This window comes from Microtus pennsylvanicus, chromosome 6 (genome assembly GCF_037038515.1).
Source record: "Microtus pennsylvanicus isolate mMicPen1 chromosome 6, mMicPen1.hap1, whole genome shotgun sequence".
Taxonomy (NCBI): Eukaryota; Metazoa; Chordata; class Mammalia; order Rodentia; family Cricetidae; genus Microtus; species Microtus pennsylvanicus.
Genome location: NC_134584.1, coordinates 96,611,013 through 96,627,784, shown reverse-complemented (window position 1 = coordinate 96,627,784; position 16,772 = coordinate 96,611,013). Strand labels below are relative to the sequence as shown.

At 49.1% G+C, this 16,772-nt stretch overlaps 1 protein-coding gene across 2 annotated transcripts in view; it reads right to left on the bottom strand.

The window, feature by feature from the left end:
* Positions 1–16,772, bottom strand: part of Nlrc5 (NLR family CARD domain containing 5) — an 80,203-nt gene that overhangs the window by 50,391 nt on the left and 13,040 nt on the right. For both annotated transcript variants that reach the window (XR_012910951.1, XM_075976934.1), the window contains exons 2-6: positions 9,277–9,389; positions 4,892–5,192; positions 4,182–4,241; positions 3,517–3,585; positions 835–2,500 (exon numbers count right to left, since the gene is read on the bottom strand). Coding sequence is in view for 1 of the 2 variants with exons in the window: in XM_075976934.1 (XP_075833049.1) it covers positions 835–2,500; positions 3,517–3,585; positions 4,182–4,241; positions 4,892–5,180 (2,084 nt within the window). In the remaining variant the exon portion in view is untranslated. The remainder of the gene's footprint in view (positions 1–834; positions 2,501–3,516; positions 3,586–4,181; positions 4,242–4,891; positions 5,193–9,276; positions 9,390–16,772) is intronic.

Genomic DNA, 16,772 nt, shown 5'->3' with positions numbered 1-16,772 from the left:
TAAATGAAACCTGGTGTTGATGTCAAGGGGGAGAACAAGAAATGGCGCTCTAGCTGGAAGTAGTTCACCAGCCAGCAGTGACATTTCCAGCTTCCCTTGCAGCCCGGAGTGGCTGTGTGGCTAGGTTCTCAGCGATGCAACGTGACTGGAAGGGACGTGTTCCACTTCCACGGTGACCTTTAAACATTCCTCTAAAGTCACCTTTTCCCTTCCTCCAAGTCAGGGCACAAAGACACCCATGGCTCAGCACTGATCCTATAGCTAGGATGTCTGAGGGATGCTGGAGCAAGGACCAGGGTCCCTGCATGGCCACATGGGGCAGAGCAAACTACCACCCACTTGAACCACCTACTTCTGACTTGTCCATGACTCCAACAGGACTTCCCCCGCTGTATCTGGAGAGGCTCACACTGGGACTACACCTTTGCTCTTTCTAACCGATAGAAACGGAGCCTCGGTTCTGGACCAGGTGCCAGGTTGAGAAGCCTGTCTGACTTGAATACTCACTGCACGTATGGAGAAACACCCTCGAGGGAGGTAACATATAACTTGTTCAAGGCCAAGCAGCCTTGAGCAACGTAGCCCAGATCCAGCACTCCAGTCCCTGACTGCCAGAGAGACGTGAGAGTCAGGAAGCCACAGGCACCTGGACTCCAGGGGCTGGGTCAAGGTGCATGGCTGCCCCACCATGTTACACACTAAATGATGATAGAGCATGCTTTTCGGATGGTCAACACTTGAATCCAGTCTCTCTGGCCGACTGGTTGACCTCCCGCTTTCTAAAAGCACAGTGCCCTCCCCGCCCTCCCCTGCCTCTCTTCTAATTTGACTCACCTGAGATTCTCAACTTGCCCACATCCTACCAGAGCCTCTGGGCAATGGGGCTCCAGCGGGCAGCCATCAAAATCCAGGTGAATGGGGGCAACCCTGTGCTCCAAAATGTTGGCCAGTGCAGCCAGGTCTGCACGGGTCAGTGGGAGATTGTGGAAGGAGAGCTGGACGGGGAGGTTTTGGGCAGTGAACTGCGCCAGCTCCAGATCCTGGGTCTCAGCCACACAGTGATACAGTTCTATCATCTTTGGTCCTGTAAGCTTCCGGCTAGCCAGCTTCCTCAGCACCTGAACAACAGCAGCCTGCCTGGAGCTCACCCAGGCTTCCTCTTGTTGAGCCAGGTGGCAAAGGAATGCCCGGCAGTTGTGGGATGCCAGGCCTGCCAGGAAGGTAGAGAGATGGTCGGAGAGGCCCAGCCTAGCTTTGGTCCGCAGCACCCAGTGGGAATTGAGTGTGACATAGTAGGTGAGCGTTTCTTTGTCTACCGTGTCACTGGCCATCAGATACAGAGCGGCAAAGAACTCTTGCAGGCTAAGGTGGGCAAAGGCATAGCCTATTTCTTGGTGCTCATGGCTGGTACGAATACAGAAGGAGGTCAGGAGGCTGTGGGCAGCTCCAAAAGCCATCAGGGAAGGACTAATGTCTTTTTCCACAGAGAAAATGACCTTCCCAATGTCCAGTCTACTAAGGGCCACCTTTCCAAGGCCCAACAAGGATGTGGCAGGCAGAGTCCCATGGGGGCTAAATGTTTCCACCATCTGCAGGAACAACTGGGTTACGGTGGGCAGGAGAGCCGTGGACTGCCCTGGAGGGCTTCTAGGAAGCAGGCGGCCGAGGCAGAAGCAGGCCACCCTGCACAGTGCAGGTACTGCACACATTCCCCGGAGGCGCTCATTGGCTCTCATTTCCGCCAGGGCCAGCTCCTGTAACAGCAGGTCACTGAAGAAGTGGCTGACGTACTTCTCTATCCGCTGCCCATCAAAGCCCCACATGTACACCATTGCGGCCTCTGTGGGCACACAGGCAGGCAGTTTCCCAGGACGAGAGGTGGCCAGCACCCAGCAGCCTGGCAGGAGGGTCCCACGGCAGAGGTCGGAGAAGAGGGCGAGGGCCGAGCCTGTGTTGTCAGCACCCGGGGAACTAGCATGGAGGGTCTCGTCCAGCCCATCAAAGATCAGCAGGACTTGATGGGCATTCTCCTCCAGGTACTGAAAAACAGCGTCAGGGTCTGACTCGGGGCTCAGGTACTGATTAAAAAGGAGCTGGGGCAGTGTCAGCGAATGTGTGATCATGTTGAGCTGGCGGAACTCAAAAAGGAACAGAGCCCGGAAGCAGTCCAGCTGACCGTTAGCCCACCTCCAGCAGAGCCGACGTGCCAGCGTGGTCTTGCCCATCCCAGCCTTTCCCAGCAGGACTGTCACTCGAGGTCCCTTGGGGGCCTTGAAATTGAAGAGATCCTGGAAGCTCACGTCAGTGTCATCTGTGGCCTCGGGGTCTTCTTTAGTGGTTCCCTCCTGAACGTCCAAGGGTGCTGTACCCCGGCTCCACTGTAGAATTGGGGGGATGTAGACTTGTGGGGAGGCATGAGTACGCCTTGCTCCTGGGCATTCACCGCCATGGTACTGCTGGGCAGAGGTCTTCAGGAGCTTCAGATACTTCTCAGCGAGCTCTGCAAGGGGCACGGCAGTGGCATGAAGGCAGGAGTTCTCACACTCGATACACGTCCTGGGACCCCTTGATCAGGCTGCTACTGTCTTTAGTCCCATCTATTGGGGGTATTGGGGCAATCGTTAAGGGCACAATGGATGATCTTAGGTCACACATAGCTCCAGAGGGAATGGGCTGCAGAGCAGCATGGGCTCCGAAGCCTCTTACTCAGGGAGGTGGGTATGGGCCCTTGGGTCACAACTCTCTCTTCCAGGGCAATACAGGTGATGCCGTTTTCAGTAAACCGGGGGAGGTTGCTTGCTTTGCAACATCTATGGGGACCAGCTCTAAGATGGCAAAGGCACCTGCATCCTTCCTTTGAGAGTGGGCACCAACAAACGACAGGCTTTCTACTAGTCAATTAGACCATGGGAACTGGGCTTCTGCTATGCCAAGTGTTACTTCCTTCCTTCCTGGGTCATTGGGAAGATGCAGCCCCCACCTCTGCCCCAGAAAGGACTGCAGTAGTGGTCTGTTTTGCAAAGACATAAATTTTCTAGTTATGCCCATAGTTGGTAAAGTATATATGCATGTGAGGGTTGGGCCAAGGATTATTCTGGACTACTGGCAGAGGATGAAGGAAGTTTCCCCTCTCCTCTTCCCCATGACTACCCTAGATACTCTGTGTCTCCAAGGAGCTCCTATCTGGGGGTTCGCCAAGGCACCTTCATCACCTCCATCCTCACTCACCCTCCAACATGGCCACTGAAGGCCCAGGCCTGAGGTTACACTGGTTACCACCTGATTTTCCCATAACCTTGAGGACTGTCTGGAAGAGCCTAGGTGACAAATCTGTCCCTTGAGGTACCCTGTCTCCTCCTCTGCTCATTCAGGACCTTCAGTATCTCTCCTGGAGTTTTGGAAAACAAGCCCCTGGACCTCAGAAGCTTTTCAGCCAGGAACAAGGCCCAGCACATGTCTGTGATCAACCTCAGGGAAACCCAGTCTTATGTAGGGGTCTCTACTCCCATAACTCACCTAGCTGCTGCTTCCTGCAGTGCTTCCGGCGGGGTGAGGACCCATAGCTCTGAAAAGGGCGCTTGACACCTGGAAAGAGAGGAATGAGGGCATAGGGGAGAGAAGGGGAACCCAGGCAGCAGCTTTGGGGTGCTCTATTCCACACGTCGGCCCAGGAAGAGAAGTATGGGACACCTGGGAATTATGAGAAGGCCATTTCCATGGTTTCACCAGAAGCTTCAGGCTCGGGGCCAGGATAAAGCAAGCAGGCCCACAGCAGGGCATTCTAAGTGCCATGCCCACCAGGGAAGGGCCAGGCTCTGAGAATCTTTCAGTTTCCTGTTTGAGCCTGTAACTGGTCCTTGAGAATACACATCAACACCATGACATGATACCTGCCTTCCTAGAATTCCACAAGGGGGCAAGGACATGAGAACAGGCTCTCTGGGTAATACCTGACAGGGGATCTAGAAGGCTGAGGCTAGCCACACTCAGAGTCTCTCCTGGGGACCCAAATTAGATTCCTGGTAAAAGGCAGTGGGGGCAGGCCTTCAAAGTCACAGAGAGGGAGGAAGCGGGGCTCAGTCCATGTGCCGCAGACGAAATGGTGGCCACTAGCTGCCACTAGCTTAAGGTGAAGACTGAGCATAACAGTTGGCACCCTGAACCCTAACCCCAGATCTCACCATGGTGAAGCGGGGGTTCAGGATGGCTGTCCTCACCAGCTCCTAACTGCTTAGAGGATTCTGTAAAGCAGAGCAGAACACATGTCACCGGGGATGCAGGATAGATACAGAGGATACAGTGTCAAGAGGATATAGGTTGCCCGGATAGCTCTGAGTGGTATCTGTTCTGGGAGCAGCCATAGGTTCCATAGATTAAAAATTGACACCCAGTCATCTTTCAGGGAAGCAGGTGGTACACTCTGCATGCAACAACATGCAGAAGTGTACATGTATATGTGCACATGTGCATCTCAGTGAGGATGCATGTCTGCACACATATATGTGTGTACGTGCTCACATGCCTGTGTGAGCTGTCTGTTCATGCGTATGTGAGTATGTGTCCCCGCCTCCACACTAATAGAGCTCACGGGTGGGGGTCTCACTTTCTATCCAAGGACTCATGCTCAGTATCTCATGCTCCTCCTCAGTGCGACGCTCAAGATGGTACCAAATGGGATAGTCAACCTCCCTGCTTATTAGTAGGCACTGAGGTCTTCTGACTGCACCGCAGAAGGAAGTCTCTTGGTCACTGCAGGCACTAGGAATGTACGGCTATTCTATGTCCTCTCTGTGTGACCAGATGGGTCAGTGGGGGCAGGGACGGGGAGGCTGAAGCTCTGCGGGTCACAAGGCTGTGCTGGCAGCCTCGCACCTCCCGTGTGGACCCTTACCATCTTTTGGGCCCCAGATGCTCCGCAGTGGTACCTCCAGCTCTAGAGGCACGTCAAGCTCCATGCACAGACTATGGATGAAAGACTCCCAGGTGGCCAGGCTCTGGGTGTGCAGCCTCCTGAGCTGAACATCAATGCTCTCGGGGTCAAGGGCCTTGCTGCCATCCGGGTCCACGGTAGGGAGGTAGAACCTAACCTTGGCGCTCAGCCATTCTGAGTTTTTACTCAGCAGACTCACAAGCCTGGTCCACAGGTTCTCAGTGTTCAGTCGGAGACTCTCAGAGTCCATCAGAGGCTGGCCCTGTGGAGATGAGGGGAAACGGGTGAGCTTGGGGGTGGGTGAGTGGGGGGCAGGCAGGCTGGGGTATGTGGTCTATGGTGATTTCTGTTAACTATCAATCTGGAAGATGGGCCTCTGGCTATACATGTGGAGGATTGTCTGCACTACATGAATTGATATGGGAGGCCCCATCTTGATGTGGATGGAATAATTCCCTGGGCAGGGAATGCTGGACTGTCTAGAGGGCAGGGAGGGAACCGAGCACTGGCGTTAATCACTCTGCTTGCTGATCGTGGATAAGACCAACAGCATCACACTCCTGCCGTCCTGACCTCCCAATGTAATGGACTGGACCCTTGGGAATCACACTTCTGTTGCCCTGACCTCCCAGTGTAATGGACTGGGCCCTTGGGCATCACACTCCTGTTGCCCTGACCTCCCAGTAATGGACTCTACCCTTGGGCATCACACTCCTGCCGCCCTGACCTCCCAGTGTAATGGACTCTACCCTTGGGCATCACACTCCTGCCCCCCTGACCTCCCAGTGTAATGGACTCTACCCTTGGGCATCACACTCCTGCCCCCTGACCTCCCAGTGTAATGGACTCTACCCTTGGGCATCACACTCCTGTTGCCCTGACCTCCCAGTGTAATGGACTCTACCCTTGGGCATCACACTCTTGCCGCCCTGACCTCCCAAGTAATAATGGACTGTACTCTTGAGCAGCTTTCGCTATCGTCAGTGTATTGTATCATAGCAACAGAAAGTAGCCTGATGTGTCTGCTCACAATCAGCTTCAGAGACAGGTCTGCTTCTGTACCCTCCCCTGATCTATAAACACACACACACACACACACACACACACAGATGCTAAGCAGAACAGTTTACCAGTTCTTCGAAGTATACCAGGCTCTGAGGATGCTGTTTCCATGGGCCACCTGTGCTGCTTCAGTCTGGGTTCATCTCACGACAGAGACGTCTAGCCACCTACTAATACTGTTCTTTCTTAGAACTATAACTCCCAACTGTTCCCTGATTATCCAGAATAGACTCGACCCCCCAGGCTCCTTAATAGTTAGACACAGCCACATGATGTGGGTGGGGTTGGTCAGTGGGATGCAAGAGGAATGTTATCTGCTTTCCTTTGCTTCTTTCTGGTGGCTGGAATGTTAACAGGATGCCTAGACCTTGGGCAGTCCTGTTGGGTAATGGGGTCAAGGTCAGTGCTGAGGAACACGTGAGTGAAATTGCTCAGCTTCCCTGGACTCTGTGCCTTTAGCCCTCTATTATGTGCCTGAGAAGTACATTTTTATGTGGTTCAAAATCCTGTCACTCAAGAAGTTCTGCATAAAGTGGACCCGGGTCTTAGCTACTACAAACCATCTGCGTTCTCTCTCTGTCTCTCTGTCTCTGTCTCTGTCTCTCTCTCTCTCAGCTAGTTCTCTCTTTCCAAAGATGGAGTTTTAATTTATATTTATGTGTATGTGTCTATGTGACCTGTATAGTCCAGAAGAGGTCACTGTGTTCCCTGGAATTACAAGCAGTTCCTAGCTACATGCTGTGGGTGTTGGGATCTAACCCTGGGACTTCTAGAAAAGCAGCAAGAACTCTTAACTGCTGAGCCATCTCTCCAGCCCGCTCTCCACCTTTAGATGGAAGCTTCAAAGAGCCTGCCAGGAAGAGTTCCCATAGATGGCAAGTGTAGTAAGGAGGCCGCTTGTTTGTCCTGGCAGCCCAGAACCAAAATAACCACACAGAAACTATATTATTTAAAACGCTGCTCAGCCCATTAGCTCTAACTTCTTATTGGCTAACTCGTACACCTTAATTTAACCCATTTCTAGTAATCCGTGTATCACCATGTGGCTGTGACTTACCGGCAAGATTTCAACCAGCGTCTGTCTCTGGTGGGGCTACACGGCTTCTCTCTGAATCTGCTCTCCTTCTCCCTGCATTTAGTTTAGTTTTCCCCACCTATCTCTGTTCTACCCTATCAGGCCAAGTCAGTTTTTTTTTTATTCATTAACCAACCGTATTCACAGCATACAAAGGGGAATCCCACATCACCAAAGGGCATTCACAAAGCAGAAGCCTAAAATAATGAGCCATGGTTTCTATCTAGTAAATCCATATGAGTTGGAAGCCATCATGGATACACAACTTTTTAAATTATAAAATGGTTCATGGCACGATTATTAATAATAATTAAAAGTCAGAAGCAACATGAATCGCAAACAGTTGGAGGATGAGCTAATTAAATGGTGGTCTATATGATGGAATAAAATGGGGTATATTTCTCCATCAACACTAATGAAGTACATACTGTGTTAGGCATGGTATTCTCTGAGTATATTATCATAGATTAGCTAACCCTCAATTTGCAGAGCTAACACCTCTAACTCTAGAAAGAGTGGGAGGCCCACCCGGGACCTGGCCTTGCTACCCCCATTGAATATCCTGGGTACTCAGTGGAGGCTCCTTCCAGGCTCCTCTCCTCCATCAGACATCTAAGACTTGCCCCAGAGCTTACAAGTCACGTAATGTGCTCACATACATGATCCTTAGGCAGGGACCATTGTCTCTGGAGGAGATTCAGGCCAAGGAAGAGAGAAGGAAGCACCCAAGGTCACATACCAAGTTCGTGACAGAGGCAGGATCAGAACAAAGATTTTTTTTTGGTTCCCAGGCCAGTGAACTTCTAAAGCCTTAGAGCCTTGGGTAGCATGAGATAAGAGCTTTGTGTGATTTTGTTCAAAGGATGTCCCGAGAACAAGGGCATGGCTTCCTTACTGGGCTAGGCTGTCCGGCAGCTACACTGCTTGGGAAAGAATCGCCCAGGGCGAGAAGGAGGTCTGGACAGATGATGCTGGGCAGTTCCTTATCCGTGTCCTCACGTCAGCCTGACATGGAGCCTTTGTTTTGCCATAAGGCAAAACAAACTCTTTAAACAACCAACGCTGGCAGATGGGGCACATCTCAGCATAAGAGACATTGTGACTTCTGTGGAAACAACCTCTGGGACATGGTTTTGGCAAAATGATTCACGGCCCAGAGCTAGGAGATAATTTCTGGCACAGTTTAATACTAATTCTCTGTGGTAGGTCTCGGGGACATTTACAGACACCCTGCTTCCCCCTTTCTGGGCCCTTGATGGTATCAATAAGGAACCATCCTTTGCATTTGGGTGTGGCTGTGAAGCTCTGTTTATCTGGTAAACTGTTAAAAATTACACAGGTCACATTTGTGCAGATGTTTCACGAGCCAGTATGTGACTCACCCTGTGCCTTTTCAGATCATGGCTACTCCTTTAACCTGAGTGTGGGCCAAAGGACAATTTTGTGGGCCAGAGCTCCCCTCCATTCACAACAGCCAGAAAGGAAGGGGGAAAACGCTGTTTTGGGGCAAGCTATTTGTTACCGCAGCGGGACCGGGCTGATACACTCACAGTGTGACTTTGAGCTAGGGTCTTCTCTGTCTGTTGTGGGGAGTGGAGGCAATCTTGGGTGAACGTGTGTTATTGGCATGGACATGGCAAGCACCCCAACCTGAGACCTGTGAAATGGCAAAACCTTCCCTCCTGATGGCAGTATGAACAGGGTGAAAAACATGGGCCACAGTTTCCTCCTGGATGTTAGAGAGAGCGCCCCCACAGTGACCTCCCATTAAGACTAGCTAACCTCTCCTCCTTGTGCTATGCTTTATGAACACAGCCAAATTTCTGATTCCATGGTAGGTGCCCTCATCAGTGCAAGAACAGCCCATCAGATCCTGCCTAGCACCCAGTGACCAAGCCCAGAGTCAAAGCCTCTACCCAGAATACATAGAATTCTAAGTCTCTGGCTTCTGATGCTCTAGTTCTCAGGGCGTGGAGCTATAAGTGCTATGTCTGTCAGACCTGCCCAGAGATCTTTGGCACTCTAGAGTCTAGACTGCCCACACCACTAGAACTTGTAGGCCACTCCTGGTTACCATGTATGGCAGCGAAAGGGTACAGCTGACTGGTGGCACAGGGGTGTGGGGGTTGACAGTCGTGGCCATAGGACGGATGAGGAGGAATGGACGGGAGGAGAAAGGAAAAGAGAGGAGAGGAAAAAAAACACCTACCTGGCTTCTTGGATCATGATAGATGGTCCAGCATTCCCACACAGAGGCTCTCTGGAGTGTCTGGGCCTTGTCTGAAGCCCTTCAGTTTGTGTCCTGTTTCCATAGTGCAGGTGCTAAAGGGAGAGAAGACATGATGCTCTCCTCCTCTTCCAGGGCCGAGAGGAACACTGCTATGTCAAGAACTCTGGTTCCTGCCCCTGCCCCTGCCCCTGCCCCTGCCTGAGAGATATCTCTGAGGACACGGCCCACAGAAGTCCTCCACCCTCACAAACCAATTGAGTTCTTCCCAACCAAGTTTCTATATGTTGCTAGAGTTGGCACAGCCTTCCTGGTGCCATCCTCCCGGATCAAGAACGGAGGATGTACACACACACACACACACACACACACACACACGTCCTCCTAAACTCAGAGCCTGGGTGTCATAACGATTCCACAGCTAAATCCGGCTCATTGATTTGCACAACAGTGGAATAATCCTCACCACAATCGCCAGCCTCCGCCCTCTCTCACAAAGTCCCCAGGAGGTCAGCTTTGTACTCTTTCTCATTACTTTAAAGCTGTACTTTCTCATTTTTAATCTTCAGAAAGGGCTGGGCATGGTGATGCATGGGCGTGTGTAATCTAGCACTTGCAAGGTGAACGCAGCAGGGTCAGGAGTTCAAGACTATCCTCAGTTACAGAGTGAGTTCAAGATCGGCCTGGGCTGCGTAGACCCTGTCTAAAAGAAGAGCAGGCGGTGAAGCCTGAGCATGGTAGTACATCTTACTGTGGTACCAAGTTAATGTTCTCCCGAGTGCACGTGGTGCCATGGAAACACCAGCGGGCAGGCTCAGAGATGGGGCTACTCAGATGCACCGATGCTGTGAGGTGGAGCTTCCAGTGTCCCTATAAGAAGATGCAGGAAGCCACTGTCTCTTTCTCCCCCATGGAAACATAGCAGGTGGCTGGGAGCCATCGCCAGACAACAGATGTGCTGGCTCTCAGATCTGGGTCTTTCCAGCTTCCGAGAGTGTGAGCAACAGTTGAGACCCAGACTGTGATATTCTGTTACAATCACAGTCTAAGACACACCTGCCTGTAACCACAGAAAGCAGAAGGGAAAAAAATCTCTACAGTGAGATCAGGCAGAAGGCAATGCCGCTTGAAGTCCATCAGGACACCCCAGAGTCCTTGATGAGAGGGCAAGAAGAGTCATTTGGATAAAAAAAAAAAAGCAAACAGATGTGTGGCTATAGGATGTAAATACAACAGCAGCAGGCATTTTCAGTTAGAGCTGGGTAGTTAAGCGCTCAGCGGCAGTTCAGTGTACAGCACGTACGCATGTATTTAGCAAACACAAGACCCGGGGTCAATGCACGGGAACACACAAAACAGAAAAACTGAAGGCAATTTTATCAAAAGACCGTTTCACGGATAGGCAGGCAGTTATGTGGGGAAAGCTTTTAAACACAGTTAAATATCTTCTATAGTGGCTGCCACTGTAAGGAACTTGGGTTAAAAACAGAAAAAATTGACCAAAGGAATGGAGTAGAATCCAAATGAGCTTCATGTTTACTTAAAACTCACTAATCAATGGGATTTGCCACACAGCCAAGTAAAGAACAACTACTAAAAATTTATTTTGCTTTTTATTTACATGTATGTGGTACATATGTGTGTGTGTGTGTGTGTACGTGCGCGCGTGCACATGCACATGGGGTGCTCTTGGATATCAGAAGAGGGTATCAGATCCCCTGGAGCTACACCCATAATACAGCCAAGGACAAGCAATGACAGTATTTAGGGGAAAGCAAACACATGTTTGGGTGTGTTTTATATTTGTGAATAGAGGGCTATTAAAAGAGCTCCAGGGAAAAGCTCTGTAAATTATTATTACAAGTAAATTACCACACTCCCAAGTCACATGGCCATAGACCCCAAGGGTTAGTGCTACTCCCTGAAGTGGATGGCTGAGAAATAAACTTACCTGTCCTCCGTTGATGGGTGAGTCTGGGGTTCCTTTTTCTTTTGGAGGATGCCATAAAAGCCTGGTGGCCCCTCCCAGTCCCCAGCTTCACCTTTATGTACTTTGGTTCACACCTGACTACCTACACATGTGCCTTGGCTGGAGGTCAAGGATATAATTCCTTAGCCAAATGCTCTTCCTCTTAGCCTGTGCTTTGTAGCTCTGTCGCTGTGAGATACACTAGTGTGTGTGTGTGTGTGTGTGTGTGTGTGTGTGTGTGTGTATAAGAAGGCTGTGGTGGTTTGAATGAGAAGAGCTTGAGTGTTTGGTTCCCAGTTAGTGGAATTGTTTTAAAAGGATTGCAAGGTGCATTGTTGTTGGGGTGTGTGTGACATTGGGGGTGGGCTTTGAGGTTTCAAAAGCCTATACCAACCCCAGTCCCCACCCACCCAGTAGATCAGGACATAGGTTTTCAACTCCAGCTACAGTGGCATGCTGGCCCACTTCCCATCATGATAACCGTGGACTAACCCTCTAGAACTGTAAACAAGCCTCCAATTAAATGCTTTCCTTTGTAAGAATTGCCTTGCTTACAGTGTGTCCTCACAGCAGTAGAGCAGTGACTAAGAGGGGAAGAAAGACTGTAAGAGACTGTGTCCCCTAGAAATGACACCCGTGATACCTCGACAACATGACTGCTAAACAAGACCTAAACAAGTTACGGCACCAACAGACATGACAACATGGAAGTGGGGAATCTCACAGGGACATAGACAAAGACCTGTGGGCAATGAAGAAATGCCGAGAGTGGAGTCTGGTGGTTTGAATGAAAATGCCTCCATAGGCTCATAGGGAGTAGCATTATTAGTGGGCGGGGCCTTGTTGGAGGAGGTGTGGCCTTGTTTGAGGAAGTGTGTCACTGGGGGTGGGCTTTAAAGTTTCAAATGATCAAGCCAGGCCCACTGTCACTCTTTCTTCCTGCTGCCTATGGATCCAGATGTAGAACTCTCAGCTACCTCTCCAGCACCATGTCTGCTTATATGCCATCATGTTTCCTGCCATGATGCTAATGGCCTAAACCTCTGAATTGTAAACCAGTCCCAGCTTCTTCATAAGAGTTGTTGTGGTCATTGTGTCTCTTCACAACAATAAAACCCTAAGTATGACAGAGTGAATTAGGGATGAACCCCACAACTGGTTATCCATTATCCAATACTAGATAGTCAGCCCTGAAATCATATACATTTTAATATGTACATCTTGACTTTAAAATCATATAATCATCAACTTTAAAAAAACTAGGAAATCAGCCAGGAGTGGTGACTGACCCCTTTAATCCGAGCACTCATGAGGCGGAAGCAGGTGGATCTCTATGAGTTCGAGTACAGCCTGGTCTACATAGTGAGTTCCAGGACAAAGGACAAACAACACACAGAAACAAAAGAATGCATAAAGACGGGAATGATGGTAAGCACAGGAAATGATTGCTGATGCTTATAAAAAATGAAAGTCCACTAAACACTGACATCCTAAAATGGAAATATGTAGGCAGTGGTGAAGATAAGAATTTGGACTGACTAGGAATGACTATTTAAACCAAAAAATAATTCAATAGAGAAAACACTTTATTTTACTTGTAACGTGTGTGTGTGTGTGTGTGTGTGTGTGTGTGTGTGTGTGTGTGTGAAAGAGAGAGACAAAATACACTGCATTTTCTTTGGAAATGAGGTTGGCAAGTGTGCATAAACAGTATGGTGAATATTTGCTGGACTCTACGCAAATACCCTATGGGGTTACCTCTTTTAATTCTCAATATTCTATTCAAAATTGTTTATTTCTCATGAAGGTAATTTATTGAGTCTATCATGAACTTTGACCAAGAGATGAAGTTCAGATGTCCAATAAGCACGTGAAAAACTGTTCAACATCCTTAACCAGCAGAGAAATGCTAATTGAAACTACACAAGGAAAATTAGGAAACAACCTTCCTCAAGACCCAGCAATACCACTTTTGAGTATATACCCAAAGGATGCTCAATCGTGCCACAAGGATATGTGCTCAACTATGTTCATAGCAGCATTATTTGTCATTGCCAGAACCTGGAAACAACCTAAATGCCCCTCAACTGAAGAATGGATAAAGACGATGTGGTACAATTACACAATGGAGTATACACAGAGAAAAAAAATGACATCTTGAAATTTGCAGGCAAATGGATAGATCTAGAAAACATCATGTTGAGTGAGGTAGACAGCTCTGGGTCTTCTGATTTCTTTCATGCTCCTATAATGAGTGTTTTTGTTGCTTGAGAGTCTGCATGGCAATAAAGGTGCATTTCTCAATTAAAAAAAAAATTACACCGAAGTCAGGTGGCACACACCTTTAATCCCAGCAGAGGCAGAGGCAGGTGGATCTCTCGGAGTTTGAGGCCCGCGTGCTCTACAGGGTGAGTTCCAGGACAGTCAGGGCCATACAGAGTGACCCAGTCTCAAAAAACAAAAAGACAAAAAAGAAAAACAAAACAAACCAAAAACCAAAACAAAACAAAACCCTACACTGAGGACTGGACAGACAGCTCAGTGATTAAGAACACCAGTAGGTCTTCCAGAAGACCGGGGTCCAATTCCCAACACCTGCATGGCAGCTCACAACCGTCTGTAACTCCAGTTCCAGAGTATCTAGAACCCTCAGAGAAGCATACATGCAGGCAAAAGAAAGAAAGAAAGAAAGAAAAAGAAGAAAAACGACGCACATAAATACATCTTTAAAAACAACAACAACAACAACAAAAACCTACACTGAGATTCTGTCTGGCCCTAGTCAGAATGGCTATCATCAGCAAACAGACAGCCATATGTACAGTGACAGGGAAGCTGATTACCTGCTGTGCGAGTGTAGAGTGATGTAGCAACCATGGTAACCAGCAGGGAGGTGATACCACTCCCGTGCATCTATTCAAAGGACACTAACCAACACACCACAGAGACAGTCACACATCTGTGCTCATTGAAACATCCAAGCCGTGGGATCAGCCTTGGTGTCCTGCCAGCAAATGAACGGAGAGTCCTCACACTCATTTTGATGCCTTCTACGGGTTTCAATATTTCCAGGTCCCAGACCATGCTCATGCCCACCCTTCTAAACCAGTCCACCATGCTCCCTCCTTCAGGTAAGGGAAGCGGCAAGCCTCACAGCCCACGTGGTTTAATTATCCAAGTACACTCCAGAATCTGGTGTTCTCCACAGCCTTTGCCTAAACTTGGCACCCCTATTTGTCACCTGATGATCTATGCCACCATACCTAGCTTCCATTCTGCCTGACTCCAACAAGCAAAAAATCCTTCCAAAATGACAAAGCCATCTCTTTTGTTTGTTTTTGTTTTTGGAGACAGGGTTTCCCTGTGTAGCTTTGGAGCCTGTCCTGGAACTAGCTCCTGTAGACCAGGCTGGCCTCGGACTCACAGAGATCCACCTGTCTCTGCCTCCCGAGTGCTGGGATTAAAGGTGTGCACTACCACCGACCGGCCCAAGTCATCTTTTTAGAGTTTGTTTTGAGACAGGATCTTTTTGGCCTCATGATGCTCTTGCCTTGGCCTCCTGAGTACCTGGATTATAGGCACACTTTCAAAAGCTAACTTGATAACTTTAAAGTGGTTTTCATTGTAGGGTTGGAGAGATGGTTCAGTGGTTAAGAGCACTGGTTTCTCTTTCAGAGGACCCAGGGTCAATTCCCAGCACCCGCTGCAGGTGGCTCACAATCACCTGTAACCCCAGTTTCTGTTGATTCGGCACCCTCTTATCAGGATGTGTGTGTACCACTCAGACACACATACATACACACAACACAATACACACACAAATCTTTTTTAAAATGTTTCTCATTGTATTAATTGTTTTCCACTCATTTTTAACTAATGTCTAGCAATTTCTCTTTTAAGTAATTTCTCATTTTCTCAAAATTTTTAAATTATTATAGTACAAGTTGTGTGTGATATTTTCTTGAACTTTTGCTTTTTCTTTTATTTATTTAGTTTAGTTTTGTTTTGTTTGAGGCATTCTCATTAAAAAGGCCAGGCTATCCTCACACTCAAGATCCTCCTGCCTCAGCCTTCTTGGCTGAGATCATAGGCATGGGCCCACGCCTGGCTCTTGGAAGGCTGAGTCACTTAAGGACTTCATATTTCATGCGGCCTACTTGACCGTGTCCTTTTCTCATATGGTGGTATTTGCTATTTCTTATGAATATCACAATAATCTTTCAGTTACTATTTTGATTATACATGTTACAGTACACAATTTGATCATTTGATACTGGCCTGGAATTTTGTATCTTAGGCACCATCTGTGTGACTCCATGGGTTACTCAGCTTCCTGGAGTCTCAGTCTGCAAACTGGGGATGTCCTAGGTCAGATTCCTAGAAGCAGTCTTTATGGGGTTGTTTATTAAGAGGTCAGGCAAACAGGATGGGGTAGTCACAGAAGAGACAAAAGAGTGGTTCGTGAGAAGGCCTGACTCTATATCGGGATGCCAGGAGAAGACACAGTCTTGGGGACATCCCTGCCAGTCACTGCTTCTGTGACGGTCTCGTTAAGGGAAGGCAAGGCATCAGGCCTCTCCAGGGAGGTGAGACCATCAGCTAAGCTGAAGACAGATTCAAATGTCAGTAGCCCAGTGCCATGAATGTGGCAGGCGTGGGCAGTGGTGCCTATCATTGGGTCACAATTCCAGGCCCTTGGTCAGGCTGCTGTGAGGTCTGCCCAGTCTGACACCCTGTTGTACGAGAATAACTGTTTATCATTGCTGTTATTTCCTCTGCATCACCCCATGCCCAGCCCAGTGCTGGGTTCAAAGAAGGAAAGGGGGATGTGAGAGGGGATAAGTGTGCACCGCAGGCTTCTGGCTACTGCCCCACTGGCTCCTCTCTTGCCCCAGGCCCCAGGGTTGTGTAAGGGTGCATGAGTTGCGGGGTTGGGAAACACAGGACCTTGTGTCCTCATTTGATTAAGGGTGTTTCTATCTTCCTTCCTTCTGCTAAGGGCCAGCTAGGAGGCTCAAGATGAGAAGCTCTGACCCTGTGGTGACTCAAGGGTAGAAATAAAAGGGAATCGAACACTAACTCAGGAACAGGAAGAATGTGGATCTGGGGTGGCCAAAAAGCCACCTCTAGTCACGGCTACGGTCACTTGGACAGAAGTACCTCAGCAGAGTAAGTGTTGCTGGGGTTAGTTTCTCAAGCTTGGGTAGACAAGTCACACGAACTCACACCACAGAGGCCGGCCAGTCCCCTCAGAACTCTTGACATCAAGCTCAGACCACAGAGAGCAAAGACAGAGAACCCAGGGCTTCCACCTTCCCCAAGGGTGGCTAATGCTGTGGAGACTGAAGAATCAAAGGCTGACAGAGCTGGAAGTGCCCTGGCAGTAAGGTGCATAGGTCGGAAAGTGAGGTCCTGAGAGGGGAAGGCGCTATTGCAATAGTGAGGCCAGGCCTGGGCTGCAACCTACCATTTCCCCCCTTCGTGGTCCCTATGGTGAAGTGTGCCTTGT